Genomic DNA, 17,320 nt, shown 5'->3' with positions numbered 1-17,320 from the left:
CTGCGTGCCCCCTTAAACGTACTATAACAAAAATTCACATTTCATCCGGAATCTTGAACTGCTTCGCTATTTATTTGTGCCATCTCATTCTTGCGCTGATTTTTATTGCAATATTGCAGCAACTTTTTGACAAATTCAGAAAGGATGGGCACCCTGGTATCTAGATAAGATGATCACTGTTTATGTTCACAGCTAGGTAAAAGGAGCTGGTCTATCAACTTATGATGAGGTAATGGCAGACAACTAATTTAATTTTTCAACAGTCATGTTTGAGCACGGGCCATAATGGGGGAATCACTAAACAGTTTAAAATTGTCTGTACACTGCCAGTACCTGCTGTTTTTATCGGTCAAGAAAAGTTTTGGAAATATCCACATTGTTAAATCTAGTGTGAGAGAACAGCAAGTGACACCTGTCAATTATGAACCATGCAATCCATACATGCGTATTCAACTCTGTATGTCTCGACTGATTCTGGCAATTTGTTTTTGCACACTTGACTTGGATGTGTGAATATTCGGGAAAAAGAAATGACTAATTATTTAGCAATTCGGCTATGGCATTGGTAACATGTCACATCTACACAAATGACATACTGCCATTGATTCCAAATATTTTAGGCAATCTAGCAAAACCATTCGCCGTAGAAGTGTAACTACAGTAAGTGGAAACAATTTTTGAATTTATCACCCTGCACTACAAGCAGGTTGCACCCATCACCTGTGTATGATTTAAAATTGGATCGATTCATGAGCCCATATTTATTGGTCGAGCTATCATAGCGAGCCAAATAAACATTGGGCATAAAACATCCAATTTTATCATTATTATGTTTTGGATCCAATATTTTCACACTTGGATTCATCAAAACATAATAATGTCTGCAATCAGATGAATACAATACTGTCTTTTCAAAGATACTAATCTCACAGTGCGAGTGATCAGCATGATGTGAATATTCTATAGAATTACAATCCTGGTCTTTATCTCTGTTCTTGGACATCTATGGTTCAAATACAGAGGTAACATGTAAACGTAGTAGTGCAGTTCGATATATTCAAAATTTGTTTTCACCTATTTGCTACGGTATTTAATCCTGTTACATCATCACTTCTACGGCGAGTAGCCAGCCTTTCACTGGATCAGTAAAATAAAAATCAAACCACTAAATGCAATTGAATGTAGAGAGTGGAGGGTTTGGGCTTCGTATGATACTAGTAGTCGCTAGTATTGGTTAGTGAATGTCATTTCAACTCAGTTAACCCAAGGTTTCCCTACCTTAATTTGAAAAAATTATATTGTTTCATTTTTTAAAAGGCAGCTCCAGGAATCATGCCCGTAGCCAGGATTTATTTTGGGGTGCAATTTTGAAAAAGTGAACCTTTTTTATCCAAAATTTGGACCTTTTTGGATTGGGGAGCGGATTTGGACATTTTTGGACCAAAAAGGCATAAGAAACCTCTTTTTGGGTCGAAAAAGGGGACTTTTTGGGCCTTTTGACATTGGGGGGTCCATTGGACCCCAGTGGCAACAGGCCTGCCAGGAATCGATCCTAGGACTGTTGTATTACAAGGATTGATGTGTTGTCAAAGTTAAATCAAAATCAAAACCAGCAGCCAATACCTGTGCCCTTGCTCTGATTTAAGACCTCATCAAGTCTTCTATATTATTTCAGGAAATCTTATTTTTGAAGCAGCATTGCACATTATTTTATGTAGCCTACCCCTGGCAGCACACATTTTCTGTTACTATGTTTGTCAAAAATACACAGGGTACACATGCTGTGTGCACACTTTGTGTAGCACAGTCTTCAGTCTTTATGCTCCTAAATAAAGCAGATAGCTTGTCCAAGGAGAAATGTGCTGCTCAAAACACAGGTGCAGATGTGCCAATAGTGCGGGATATGTACAAGATGTGTCAACAACTTGATAACGCATAAAAGGAGACTCAAGACAAAAATGTTTCTGTACAGGTACCATTTAATTTCCTTCTTCACACATGGACACAGTAGTAATATTGCCACTTAAACAGTCAGGAATAGTTAACAACAAGGACACTATTAACCACATCCAGCATGGACAGTACCAATCACTTGTTCTTTTCAAGTCGTCTTAAATATCCGACACCAAGTACACCCTAAAAATGATGTAGACAACCTATACAAGTATAAAGTGGTATACTGGTGGATCCAAAAAGCACTTCATTTACCAGGGTTAGATGCAATTTCAAAATCTAAAGTCATAGGTGTCTCCAATGATATCAATTTACCATTCAAACTCTGTGATGCTGGTTTGGAAGTTAATGTCGGACTGTGTCTGATAAGTTGTGGTTAATAGTCTACTTGTTATGTAGGCCACAGATTACCTTTGGAAAATAACTGTGTCACACTCCCTCACATACACACAGTCTGAAAATTCTAGCATGACTTTTAAAAAGAGAGAAATCTACAAAATGGAAAAATATCATGTGGCAGTACATTCTCTATCATCACAGGTAAATCTTAACTAAAAATTGTGTTTTGGTGTCTGCCTAAAATTTTGGTTTGAATTGAAAAACATATTAGCATGAGCTCAAGTATATAATAATTTAATATTTCTTGTGTTTTTAGATATAAATAAGTACCAACCTTTACCTGAGCTCACTGAATACTTCATCAGAATACACTTGCTATCAATGCTTGAATACAAGTCAGTAATTTATTTCACTCGTTTGATTTTTAAGAAAATGTACAAAGAACTCCAAACACATAATGAAACTTTTGAATTTAGTTAAGATTTCCGCTACATTTCGATAAAAAACACTTCTCTGAACATTTCCAGTAATTTGTATCAAAACAAATTTGACCTTTGACATTTACAAGACCCAAGGTGAGGGGTCACTGATTTGCATAACTAGTGGTGGTGCCAAAGCACCACCAATCCACCAACAAGGAATCATTCACAACCACTGCTGAATCAACGGTACATGCTAAATGATTGGAAGTAACACCATAGTTTTCCCTTCAGTACGCTTACACACAGCTGGCCAAAAGTTACAGCAGAAGATTCTCTATATATCTATTCAACTTGCACGACATATTAACTTGTAAACTACAGCAGTGACTTTGTCCCCATAGGACATCATGCATTGAACAGACTATAGAAGGGATAGAATGCATGAAAAGAGAGTGGCAAATTCCATGGCTTTCTTTACATTTTCGTTTTATATTGAAATGACACAATTTTCACTCACGTAATTTGAATATTTCTTGGTACATCATTTCTTATTTTTGTGTGCTAGGCTAAGATAGGATTGGCAGTTTACAATATCTGAATGAATGTGAACAAGCATAAATCGTACAAGAATTCAAAAATATTGACATAAAAACTTTGGCAACAGCCATTTTATGATCATCAACTATTATATGACCCATCTCCTGTTCCCGACATTAAAAATTGCCACACTTGCCAGGCATGACAAAGTTTTCCTTTTCTTACAAGATTTAAAAAATAACTTCGACAATTATAGTTTCTCCAGAAAAAAACACTACCCTGGATTTAATGATTTTCACTTTGGTACAAAGGTACAAGTTGGGACTTATAATATCTAGAGTATGGATGATAACATTTAATAATAAAATCTACTTAAGAGCACATGAACTACATTAAGTGGTAACATTTTTTTCTTAAATATAAAAGTACTGCACATGCCATTGGGTGTTCTTAAAAAAAAAAACCTGAAGTATTGGTATTAATGCCCGACATGAATATGGGATACCACAAACCTCATGTAGATATAATGTTATCACTTTTGTAGCTACAAAATTACATGTCAGGTGTAAAATGTGATTCAGGATATAATTATCAGAGTGCATATTCACTTCACAAAATTTACAAAATATTACTATAGCTAAAACAAGGCTAGATATCTACAAAATCCCAATGTTTTTTAAAGTATAATCAGGGCAAAAACACCAATACTTTGTTGATCCTTGATAACCCTGGCTAGCACTCATTTCACATAGAATAATCTTCCCTCTATGTAAATAAGTAAAATGGACCTATCATAATAGCATCTATTAAATAGTACTTAAAATGATAACATATTTTTCTAAATAGACCTAAATCATTATCTGTATGCAGCATGCATTATTATTCTGACGCACTTTATAACTTTTAAATAATCAAAGAATGTATCTTTTCTTTCCTTAAAAATCTGCATTATATATTGAAATTCTGCAAAAAGATACACCCTCCTATTGTTTTTATGCAACTGTAATTAAGCCATTAGCAAACATAAAATACAAATGAATCTATATAGAAAATGACAGTACTAATTGTAATGTGTAAATTATCACATCTGTTTTCTAGCACCGTATGAAATAAAATGGTCCAAAGTTTCTACATTAGATTGAAACCATTTGATTGATGATAATATTTCAATGCTATTAATTCTATTAACATCAAAAAAGAATTTGTTTCTTCCTCCAGACATTTTTGCCACAATTTTTCAACAATAGGTGCCATATTAAAATGGTCATCAAATATTTCTGGAATATTCTGATGTTTTTAAAAACTTTTTTACAGATTCTTGGAAGGAAATGTTTGTAAATCAAAAAAAAAAAAAAAAAAATATAAAATGAAGATTTCAGTCAATACAATCATAAGACAATTGCCAATATACACAAACTAATAGTTAACAAGTTTTCACCCTCAGAGAGGTGAGGTTTTACTCACATAAAGTGCTTTAAACAACTTTATTTACTAAAATCTTGTCAATAAATTTACCTCTCAAAACCACAAACCAAGATATCCTTAAAATGATACACGAGTTGTAAAAATCATCAGACAGAGCCCCACAACCAAGAAACAACAACCTTAAGTTAAATAAGTACCCACATAACTGGTACTCTTGTCCCCTCATAATAAGTTAACCTTACCAAACATTTATGTGTGTGGGGGTGGGGGTGTGTGTGTGAGGAACTTTGCCCATTGGCATGGTCCCATTTTTACACCACCACATCAAGTAGCAACAAGAGGATAAAATGTCATATATTTTTAAAGATTGTCCTTACAGAGGGCCTTATCTACACTTTTAATTTCTTTGTATGGCAAATGAATATATTAAGACATACAAATCATGTCCTTTGATCAAAAGAATTATTCTAGGGTAAGCTGGTGCAAATGTTTGTTTACAAAATCAGGTAATGGCAATTGTAGTGTATAAACAACTTTTGACACGCCCATCTGTCACATTATAAACACTGATCAATAGCCGACTTTACAAGAATACCCATTGCTTGACAAAATACATCAACTTTGATTTGAATAACAATGGTTTGATTTGTTCACTGATATAAAAAGTTTTTGAATATTTTGCTAGCATTTGTATGAACCAAAGATATATCCACAATGACTAGACTTGTCTTGAGCGTATTTCATTTACATTTGCTGACATGATAGTGCAGTAAGAAACAGGGAGAAATAATAGAGGCCAGTCATTATCTTCCCAATTTATCCTTGTTTACAGTCCATATGCTACCATGTAACAAACACCACTTAACACAGGTCTACATGCAGACTGTAAAAGTAAGATAAACTTGGAAGCGATTATATCTTTTAAAAGGCCTGCAATGTTGCTCCATGAACACGCACACCACACAACAGCAGCTACTACTGAACTATGTATATCAACTATGTGGATGCTAACACTGGCTTTTCAATCATCCTTTCTTTAAGGTATGTCTCAATCTGTGTAATAGGGCAATCCATCAAGTACAGTGTAGTTGTACAATGTGCGTCATTTGATGCGTGTGTTTGTGTATGCTACATAGGATGAAAACATGCTGGCATTAACCATGAAATGACCATGTAAAGAGTTTGCATTATAACATGTCCAATGTATGAAGGCATTCAAAATCATGTTTCTTGTACATGGTCATCACATGATGTTCATGTTGTCTTCACATGCACATCCCATGCTTTAAGGAGTCAGTTTGAAGTACCAATACTCCCGGTACACTAGTTCACATATCATACATGTACAATACCTTATGCTACTTACAAGCCACCAAAAAAAGTAGTCCATTCATTCATTCATTCCATTTATAACCATTCTAAGACACACAATTGTTTTATACAATCAAACATATGCACGCACTTTATACATCATCATGGCCTTGTAAAGTTATGAGAAAATGTACACAATAAAGGAATAACTTATTTCCTTCTTTTCTTTACCTACTGAAAAAAACACCCTATTGATTTTTATACAGGCAAAAAAAACATGCCCTTTATTTTTCTTCAGACAAAAAATGGCATATGATACAAGAACAATTATTTAATCTTAATGATTGAGTATAAGCTACAGGTCAGTCACATATCTAAAACAATAACTACAACAATAGTACGTACATCATTGTGATGTGTCTACATGTTACACAGCTGCAACCGGGGCAACAACTATCTACAAAGTACACATTTCCATCGATAAATGGACAAGCACATTCTTCAATTCAACATAAATGGTTAGCGAAACTACACATTCTTCACGCATGTTGCGATCATGAACTTTCACATACCTGTCTTGTTATTTTTCTCACATGATTATCATGCATCACACTAGCCATCTCTCTTGTACTGAAGAATTAGCTTTTTTATATAATTTAATAATTTAAATTTCAGTTTTTGTCATCAAAAAGCAATAAGTAAATTAATTGTTTTTGCTTGTCAGGTCTTTTCCTAGTTTAAATCATGTTTTCATAAAATCTTGGTCTACGACCAACAGGGCCCTCTTTTCACATAAGTAATGTGAATTGATAGGCACAAAGGTCAAAAGGTCATTCACAAGTACACAGTAAATATTCTTTTCTATTTATACAATACCTTAAGCACATACATCTACAAAGCAAAGAGCTTTTAATAATTTTTGCACATATTCAGTTTTTTTTGTCATGTCCCTATTTCTTTTTCTTGTAGTGGACACATCCCTCGCCATAGGTCCCCATTGGATGAGTAATAATAATTTTATGTTAAGATCGTAAAGGTGTGAGACATTATACAATTAAATACAACATATATAACATCTATATTAATAAATGCATCTAGTTTTACTATCAAGCACAGGTATATGTATTGTCATCGGCACTATAATGGGATATTGGATAATCATACCGTCACACTATTATACTCAAAATCAAAAATGACAAATGTTACTATTTGTTAATGATTCATATCCTGCATGTATTGTTCATGCATTTTGAAGACAAAAATTGCAAGTAAGCTGACAATAGGCAAGTCTACAGGCTAGGGTAGTTTATCCTATTACATAAATCATAATAATAATAAAGTCTTTGGTGACAATAATCTACGCATAAAATTTAAAATATTGATTGCTTTCAAAAAATAAAATCAAGGAGGAAAAAAAATAGCAGCAGAAAAATAGTTGGTCCATGTGGAGACTGACTCCATTCTTAACTGTCATCCTGATTGCACAAATTCTTCTTGTTATCAGTTGGTTGAGAATGGAGGTGTTCTTCACAAAGATGACATCAAATAGAAAACACAACTGTCAAAAAAGTTGGTTAAAACCTCACGCCTTAAATGTCTGTGTAATATACATTGGGTGTAGCACAGACTTTTAAAGATGGTGTTGGATTCAACATACTTTATGACAAGTTGAAAACCTACATTTACACAGTGGAAATCAAAAGAAGGAAAAGCTTTAACTCTCAGTTTTCCTTTCCTTCTTTTTACTCTTTAGGAAAGAGGGTGTACGGAATTTCTTCTTTTTCTTTGTTGGGGATTGTGCTTCCTTTGTTGGCGAGGCCTCGGCGCTGCCTACTTCACCTTCAGCCGCCCTTTCCTCTTCATCGTCATCTCCTTCGTTTTCATCCTTCTCGTCTCCATCTTTCTCATCTCCATCCTTCTCTTCCTTCTCGCCGTCAAACGTTGTTTCTTTGGATTTGATGGTGGTGACTACTTTAGTTGTTGTAACTTCTCTTCCGTCCTCTGTGGTATTGGTAACAAGTCAAAAATCACATGATAAAAAAATGCATTACTAACAAACATGTGTATCTTTCAAACAGTAAGACATGTACATTCACACATTGTATGGAACAGTTAAACACTCCATGGCAAAGTTGTTCCTTTCATGACATCGCTTTATATTACTCTTATGTCACAAATATAATTATAGGTGCTGAATTGCAATAATGTTCACAACATTTGGTTCAACCCAGCAGCTTGATCAGTACAAGTGGAGAATAGCACACAACAGCTGTAGCATTGCATACGGGCATTGTGCCTATATGGATATATAAATTGATTGGCTAGTTGCATGTGAGTGCATCAAATCAGATTTTGCACCAAATCACACTTTGCATCATGACAATGGTTGTGCATCTTACACTGTGAATGTCTCTTCACAATAACAACGAGAATTAAAACACAGAATTCCTGTAGATAGACAAACTCCATTTCTTAGCATATTCATCCTTAAACTACTGTTTTATTCCAGCTTTGGACGTTTTTGGTGTCACACACGACCAGAAAATCAACAACCTCCCTTGTGCTTTGTTGCAAGTAGTCTATATTCATTTTCAAAGGTATTTGTGGATAGGTACGGCTGGAAATGATGCACATAAGGTAGCGTTTGCTGCTACGTGTCACAAATACAAAGAGATTTAATGGGGCCTGCAATGTACTGACCTGTCTTGATAGTTTTAGTTTCTTTGATGATTGTATCTCTGTTATCTGTATCACCTCCTGGTCCATTGAGCTGTGACTCCTCTGGCTGCTGAACTATCAACTCTATCTCCTTCACATCTATACAGTAGCAGGGTGGAGAGGTGAGAGAAAACAAAATAATCCATGAGATTTGATCCATTTATCAGTTGCATTCCTACTTTTTAAATATGCAGAAATATTATAATCAAATCACTTAAAGGTCTAACATTGTTGGCCTGGTCAACTAGCAGGTTTATGCAGGAACTAAATACCAACAATTACTAAATGTTTATACTAGGATTTGGGCAGGTCACCTTGTCCTTACATATCACAATGTTCTTTTAGATGGTTAAGTCCTTGGTGAGTTGGACACTTTTATTATCATGGATTATGTTATCAGGGTTATGCCATAAAATGTTGAGCTTGTGTAACACTTTATGAATAAATCCAGATGTGCTGTAAACTCTTTAAGTAATTGCCTAACTATCAACCTCATGTCCTGTCTTAAAACAAGATGTCAAAATGCCATCATTACCTTGGCCTGTTTTCTCAGCAATTTCTCTCTTGTATTCTAAGATCTCTTTCTCTGTCATCTTCTCAAATGGATTTGGTGAGTAGGCTGTATACAGTACTGAGTCTTTCTGGTAGTCTCTCTGAATGATCCCTTTGGATGCAGCTGGCACGGACCCATCCTTCTGCTCATCCTATTAAGAAGGCGGTCAAAGGTTAACATACATCAACTTTAGAGAGTGCACATGAATCTCACAGCAAACATGCCAGCAAGCATTTTCAATAACACACCAAGGGTTCATGGGTCTACAAGTTGTACAATAAAGGCTTTCAATACAGGCAAGATTTCTTTCTTGAGATTCAGGACAGCTTGTTTCACATTAATATATTGTCGCAATTCTCTTGTCTCCTAAATGAATTAGACACTTGCAAAGTGTGCTGAGGCCTTGTACGAGAATCTGATAGCTCACTATAAAGCTATATTCTTGTTAATCGTCTGAATCACAGTGAACTTTACTACTAAAATCTTCACGGCAAACATACCATGCTTTTATAGCATTTTTAGCATTCTTTTTTTAAGGATCATCATGTTAGTGACATTATCATTTACCCAGGGTAGCTGGATCAGCACAAATACTGCTCTTACACAACATCTTCATGCCAATGGACAAACTAGTCAAATTTCCTATAATTAATGCATCCCTTCATGATGCATTACTTAACTGCTTAATAATGACCTGCCATGCTCTTGATCACTTCAATGGGACTACATATCATCACTGATAAACTGATATGTAATATGGGTATAAATCATTCCTAGAGGGTCTGATGCTGATGGTTTAGACAATATGTGTTAATATGCTTGAATTCAATACTTGTTTTCTTCCACATAGGATGAAGAACAGAGGGAATAGCTTTGTGCAAAGATAGAGTAAAAACATGCAATGAAATTTCATGCCACACTTACCAAAACACAGAAATTAAAGTCGCCCCATAATTTGGAAGGCGGAAAACAGAATTCATCGAAGGACGAGTTGACGACCAATACACACAACAGACAAACATCAATACAAATATATAAATAGGAGAAAGAAAATAATGCAGAAATAAAATGAACCAGGTTTTGTGGGTGGAAGATTACCCTTAATGTATAGTGATGGCTAAGGTTGCAATGTAAAAGAAAGGGGTCAAGTTTTGAAGATGGGAAATGGCTGAAGGAGATGAGAGATTGGATGAGAACACTAGCTATTGCTATGCTTTATTGGGGGTTCTACAAGATTTCTACATATTTCCTACTGCAGCAAAGGAGTAGGCACATAGTATTTACAATAAGTACTGAAAACTGAATATTAGTATTGCTTTCCAAACTGTAAAGATATTATTGTCACATTTTGTGCATATCCTGTGATTAACATGGATGGATAATAATGATTTGCTTTTAACAAATGTTTGGTTATTACCAATATTTGGTTATCAAGTAAGTGAAGATGACATTTCATACTAAAACCTCATTAATTAAGAAATGTTCTTTATCATTACTTAAGAAAAGTTACACTGAATTGTTTTGATTAACTGAATGAATTATATTAGCTTCATGCAAGTATAGCTGCTATACTGGAAACCAAAATTTCAATGTGCACATGCTTACTAAAATGGTAAGTGTTTAATTTTTGTGAAGTAAAGATAATTCAATGCAACTTTGGACCATGTACTTATATAATATATTTTTGATGCATTCATTGATGTAGCTTTGCTGTGGGTTGCAGATACATTATTAAATAATAATGTTATCACTTATTTCATACTGTTAATTTTATGGCTTTGCATTGTGTTATTATGAAAGTGCTGGCAAATATATATATATATATATATATATATACAATAATGAATGAATCAATAGTCAAACTCTGCATATGTGTGATTGATTGGCCAAGGCACCAAAACAATTGAATTCAAATCCTGTAAATAAAATATGCAAGGGAAAAGCACCTTATCAAGCGGAACAAGCATATCAATGGATATATATACACACATTTTGGGATCACACAAAACAGCCAAAAGTATATTACTGCCCAATTTCAGCCCAAACATGATGGTTATAAAAAACAAACTGAAAATCCACAGCATGGCAGAATTGGGCCTGAAATAAAAGTCTCAATTAATCAAATGAAAACAAACAAAACTTCAACTTAAGGGGTTTAGATGGAACTGATTGAGGGTGCTCAGTAGTGGATGGCAGAATGTGGTACCTTTCTTCGCTGACCATCATCGAGTCGGTCACTTGAGTCAGACATTTGGGCATCTCTAGCCAGCTTAGAGAAGACAAAAAAAGAGAACAAAAACAACTTTTTGAATTTTTGCCATGCTTTTTTGTCTTTCCCATTCTAAAAACATGCTCACAAATCAGACTACTATCTTTCAACAAATCCATTTCAAGTATAATCCACTGAAATCTTGACAACTTGAGCTAAAAAGAATTCAACATGTCAACTGCCATGCAAAGAACACAAACACGGTACAGTTTATGGGAACAATAATATCTACACCTGTTATCATAACCATCCTTTATCCCGGTTGATACTACAAGATTCACACCAATTATCTACCTTTGGAGCTAATGCAAATTTTGCTGTTATTGTTACATATTAGCGATATAATTGATTGAGTAAATTTGAGCCAACACAAATTTGCTAGATTTTTGAATATTTTAAACAGAGTTTGACTACATAAAGCAGGGTAAACAATTACTATCTAGTCTGGGATGTTTTGGAAGCAGAACTACTCTACGATATTTTTGCCAGCACTTCCATTATCCTAATCATAGCCTTCCAAGAAGCATTGCTGGAAGGCAAGCAGCAGATAGCATTACCTGTTTCCTACGTCCATCACCATACTGAACACCAATTAACACTTCTGAGATGGGACCCGATGTGATCTTATCCTCTCGTCTGTCAGCTTTCATCTGGAAAACAAGAAAGGATCAAATAGTAAAGTCATATTGCTCTCATCTTGAGTTCCAGCAACTCATGAATATATTCACCTAATGACCATGTACAATCCTTATTATTGAACAGGTGTTTGGGGTCAGTTCTTTTCTCTTCTCTAATTCTTAAGATTGATATCTAAACAGTTATGTCTATGTTTTTGAAAATTTCACTCCATTTATGGACACAAGATTTTCTAAACAATGTGAGAGTAGAGGAAAACTAAGAAACCCAAAACTAGTACATCTCAAAGCTGTGGCGTGTGTTCATTTTGTAGTGCGTACTTGTCACAGAGAAATTGGACAATTTAATTTTTCTCCATCTTTTTTAATATCAGTAAAAATATTTCACAAAATGTGTTCGAAAAATTTTGTGACTAACACCTTAAATTGTTGAAAATCAAATGTGTGTAAGAATATAAGTTTGGAACATCTCCAGCTTATTTTTACTGAGTTTGAGTTGGGAGAAGAAGGAAAAAATGCATTTCTGCATTGGCCTTTAAAATCTTTGCAAGCTTCAAGACATACCATACTTCTTGTTTGATCTAAACAAAGTACCTCAATTTTTTTCTTGGGTTCCCAAATAGGTCACATTTTACAAATTCAATGTTTCACTCAAATCTTTTTTTTTAATTTTCCTACCACCCCATTATGCTGCAAACAAATTTCCATATGAATTCATAATTAATAGCGCTTGTACCTACACATGCCATGCTGCGTGGGATCAAAGTTCGTGTACACATTTCACTAGTCTGCAATGTTTGTCTAGCATGCATGAAATGTCACCTTGTACTTGTGGTTGTGCATACATGTGTAAAATTGTTTGCATCTCAAACACACCTACCCTAGCTGGTAATTGTATGCAGTCGGAAACACGCATGGATTCTGCATTGTTTAAAGCATGCATGCATGGATTACTTTATTTCAGTTTTACGGTGAATCATTGAAATCATAATAATAATAATGTTGCTGTTTGCAGACTATGCATATTTGTAGTTTCTGTAAATAACATTTCCACAGTATCAATTTTTACACTGGGAGTGAAATAAGTCATTACTGTGTAATATTAAAAGTACACAAACCTTTTTAGTAAAAGTTGTTTTTGCTGTTAGGGGAATGAGCCGCTTATTGATTTTGAATTATTGGCAACAAATGTGCTGAAAAGTTTCATAAACTTTGCATCAAAACACAGTTGTACCAGTTCATTCATGTCTGTTAATACAAGGTTATCATGTATATGTTGGTATGGACTGTGACAACCCAACCCTGTCAGCCTATTTGTTTTCAATGTCTGTCCCATCACACGACCTATGCCATTATCATGATAATTAAGACACACAATGATTGTTTGATTAATTTAGTACCACTTTTTTGATTTCCAATGCTTTAAAATATATACTAGAATTACATGGTTTGTAATTAAGGTGGCCCCCACACAAAGGTGTGTAAATAACAGAGGTTTGTAAATAAACCAAACTAAAAAAAATTAGATAATTCTTTTTTAAATAATCCATAAACCACTTCCTACATGTAGGTGTAAAACGGAATCAGGGGAGCTGCTTAAAAAAACCATACTTTTTATATTCATGAAAACACAGTGATAATTTCAAAGCAAAAAGAATTTAATTGAGGGTAAACTTTGTAACTGCTACCCTATATCTGGAATGACTAATAGGCATTTGGCAATAATAATTGCTCTATTACACACTTCAATAAGTTAAATGAGCCATTACCATGGCAACTTGTTCAAAAAATACTACAACAATCAGTTTTAGTTCTATGACCTGATCATTTACAAAGGTGCCTTTGTGTGGTCCCAACACTTAGTTGGTTTACTATCATTTGCTGCTTAAGGTAACTTAGGTAACAATGTGTTAACTTGACCTCTAACCTGCGTGTGCAGGAATAAGTCACAATTGATGCAATAATAAATGCATGTTAATATACTTGAATACCACAGATATCCCATTATCAACCTATTACCGGTTACTACTGATTATTGTTATTGTTTGGCTTATCCCTTATAGTTGTGTATCTTATTAGTATTTGGGTAGTGAAGAAATATTTATGGTAAACTTTAATTATTCAATTCTTTCAGCAAATGAGCGAGAAAATGAAATTGCGTCTCCTAGATTATCAACCTTTTTATGAGCATATTTATTTTAAACATTATCCATTACCACCTTGCTTGTCACATTTAAATGAGCAGGCGCAATAACTCTTCATGGTGCCTGCATAACAGTTTGGCTGGCACAGAATAATTATTATAATACTGTTCCATCCCATCCCACAGGGAACTCCCTCATGCTCTACATATCATGCATGACAAATCTATGCAGCCCTGGACTGAAATATTAAACTAGTTGTTTTTCAGTGTCCGTAATGTTAGATTGTTTTAGGTTCATTGGTATTGCAAAACTGTAAACACAACCTTCAGGGGGAGGGGCAGGATGAATTGTTTTTACATTTTATGCCAATTCATTGGGTTTTACTGAACAGAATATAAATCGCAAGGCATGAAATGTACTACAAAAATTCTTTTGCCAAAATTTTGAATTATTAATATTGAATATAATTTATTTTTAATTGAGTGTCTCTGCTGCCTAATTGTCTCCTGTCTATTGTTGCAGAAAATGACGAACACCACTATTGCTACTTTCCCTATACTGCATGCCTATGGAATATTAATGATCACTTTGATCAAATAGTCGGGTGTATAAGGCTTACATTATTGATGTCATTTATTGCACTGAACTTTGGTCAACCCAAACAAGCAGCCATTATGTAATGTGTGTTGACATCAAAGTCACACAAGTTAACACCTACATCAACAAATTGATTTTGTTTTGTACTTCAAATAACCGCTTCCCAACACTGCTAATTATTTATAGAAAACTACATGTATGTACCTGACTGACCCCTGTAATGCAAATATGTGACTACATAACAAGACGGGTTTTGACATCTTACCTCTTTTTGTTTCTTCTTGTATTCTTTGGGATCATCACCAGTATTGGGCATGTTAAATTGGGTTGGTTCTACCTTAACTCCTTGACCAGCAGTCTTCTCGTCTCCTTCATGTACCCACTGATAAGGATGAAATATAACAATACATATTATTATATAAATTAATGTATCTAATTGTCTTTGGTTGTGAATGTAACATTGAGGACTGATATTTCCTGCTTCATCATAAACAAGAACACTTGGGAACCATGCCATTTCTAAGATAGTAATAGCTTTTATAATACACCAACAATATTCCTTTTCCTTGTATGAAATTGCGTGTATAAAGTCACTGTGTGAGCCTATTTTTGCTTAAAGACATTCCTTGTCTGAAATTAAGCTTACAAGTATAAAATAGAACGTGTATAAGAAATCCAAAGACATTTCTTATATCATCAAATTAATGAGCTTAGACAACGTATCTTGCTTCAGATAAACCTTGTATTAAAAACCATTTTTTTTATATTCATCATTTTGTTTGGAACAAAGCACATAATCACTGACAGGTTCCAGAGATTTTCACCATTGTGCTCTCAGATAAACAATTGTAGCAGTTCATGTAAAACAACTAAGAGGTATGGGTGACTTTAACCATAACGCGCCAGTCTCGGCACAGGCCTAACTTGCCACAGCTTTCTGTGACTGTATAACTGTGCGTATGATGATGCAATCGCATCACGTATGATACCTGCCCATGCACATACTTTGTGAATTGAGGTTTTTTTGATGTTTGGTACAAACTTACCTTTGTCTTTGTCTTAGGCTCATCCCCTCATCAATGACCTCTTCAGTAACTTCTACCTTTGTGTATGTGTTTGGTGTATTCAGCCACCTTGTCTTTTCTCTTGCTTCCTTGCGATTGGCCAGTTTCAACGGTGATTGGTATTTGCTGCCATCTATGTCGTCATCATAGACATATGTTACAGAGGATGATGCTGGTGGAATAGCGACGTCACTCTTGGGTTTAGGGTCTGATCTGACCAATGGTTGGTGGTATACATAGCCTGTTCTGTGTCCCTGTTGTTGAGGGACAGAAAATAACAGTTGAAGTGATGAGAAATGACTGTCCAATACATATTTACTTAACTGTAAAAGGCCCTCATATGGACGTTGCACATCTTAAACATCTATCACCTTGTCATACTTTCCATGTCATGTACTAGAATATATCAGCCTGAAACTATTCAAAGTAAGTCTATATATCTACCTCCAGTCACCGGCACTAGCTTTGAAGTTCAGCGTGGTCTGTGTTAGCTTAGCATCACTTGGTGCGTATACATACTTTTACGTGTGCGAGCAACATGCCGCATATGTACACGCAAGAGACCACCCTAAGCCAACGCAGCTCCCGCTGAACTTCAAAGCTAGTGCTGGTGACTCGAGGTAGATATATAGACTATAGCAGGAAAATTATTAATTTAAAAGGAAATGTTTATATATTCACTTGGTAATGTTAAGAAGACCAGACTTTCTTTCTTCATGGGAATTAGACCAAAATCATTATGGTTTCATTGTTATCAAACATAATATTATAAAGTTGCCCTTGGCGCAAAAAAAGAAAAAAAATATTGCTAGGAATTGTATTTCGCTTACAATTTTTTTTTACCAACCGGTGTACTCCAATAATGACATATTTAATAATTGCAGTGAGTCATATTGGCTGCTGTGAAATCTGGTAAAAACGTTAATGATAGGACCATAGATTACCACTGTAGACTTGATCATGTGAAATGAATTATGGGCATTATTTCTATTTCACAAGGCAACAGCAACTCACCATGTTATCAAGTTGTCTCATCATCGCCTCAAATTCAAGCTCACCAATCTTCCATTTACGTCCCCCTCCTTGTGCAACTCCACCGCCACCTTGTTGCACCACTTTCTGTACCTGTTCTTTGATGTCATCTGATACTTGGATGAGGTTGTCAAGGCCACATACCAAAGATTTCACCTATGGAAAAACACAATAATGTTCTTTACATTATATTGAGTGAAATGCCTCACCAAATGCAAGAGGGACTCCTTTCTATACTAGGAATTTCAACTACAACTTGAACATACGACCTTGGACACAATACTGACCAATCACGAGTGTGTTGGCATGGTTGGATTCACT

General features: G+C 34.9%; 1 protein-coding gene across 1 annotated transcript in view; it reads right to left on the bottom strand.

Annotated features, from left to right (window-relative positions):
- Positions 1-1,961: 1,961 nt before the first annotated feature.
- Positions 1,962-17,320, bottom strand: part of LOC140158651 (gamma-adducin-like) — a 92,267-nt gene continuing 76,908 nt past the window's right edge. The window contains 11 exon segments of the mRNA XM_072181823.1: positions 1,962-7,988; positions 8,688-8,804; positions 9,241-9,409; positions 10,183-10,471; positions 11,122-11,174; positions 11,465-11,527; positions 12,085-12,177; positions 15,169-15,285; positions 15,456-15,468; positions 15,950-16,221; positions 16,982-17,155. Coding sequence (XP_072037924.1) covers positions 7,702-7,988; positions 8,688-8,804; positions 9,241-9,409; positions 10,183-10,471; positions 11,122-11,174; positions 11,465-11,527; positions 12,085-12,177; positions 15,169-15,285; positions 15,456-15,468; positions 15,950-16,221; positions 16,982-17,155 — 1,647 coding nt within the window. The 3' untranslated portion in view covers positions 1,962-7,701.

Source organism: Amphiura filiformis, chromosome 1 (assembly GCF_039555335.1).
Source record: "Amphiura filiformis chromosome 1, Afil_fr2py, whole genome shotgun sequence".
Lineage (NCBI taxonomy): Eukaryota > Metazoa > Echinodermata > Ophiuroidea > Amphilepidida > Amphiuridae > Amphiura > Amphiura filiformis.
The sequence above is the reverse complement of the archived record's forward strand: the minus strand, read 5'-3'. Positions and strand labels throughout refer to the sequence as shown.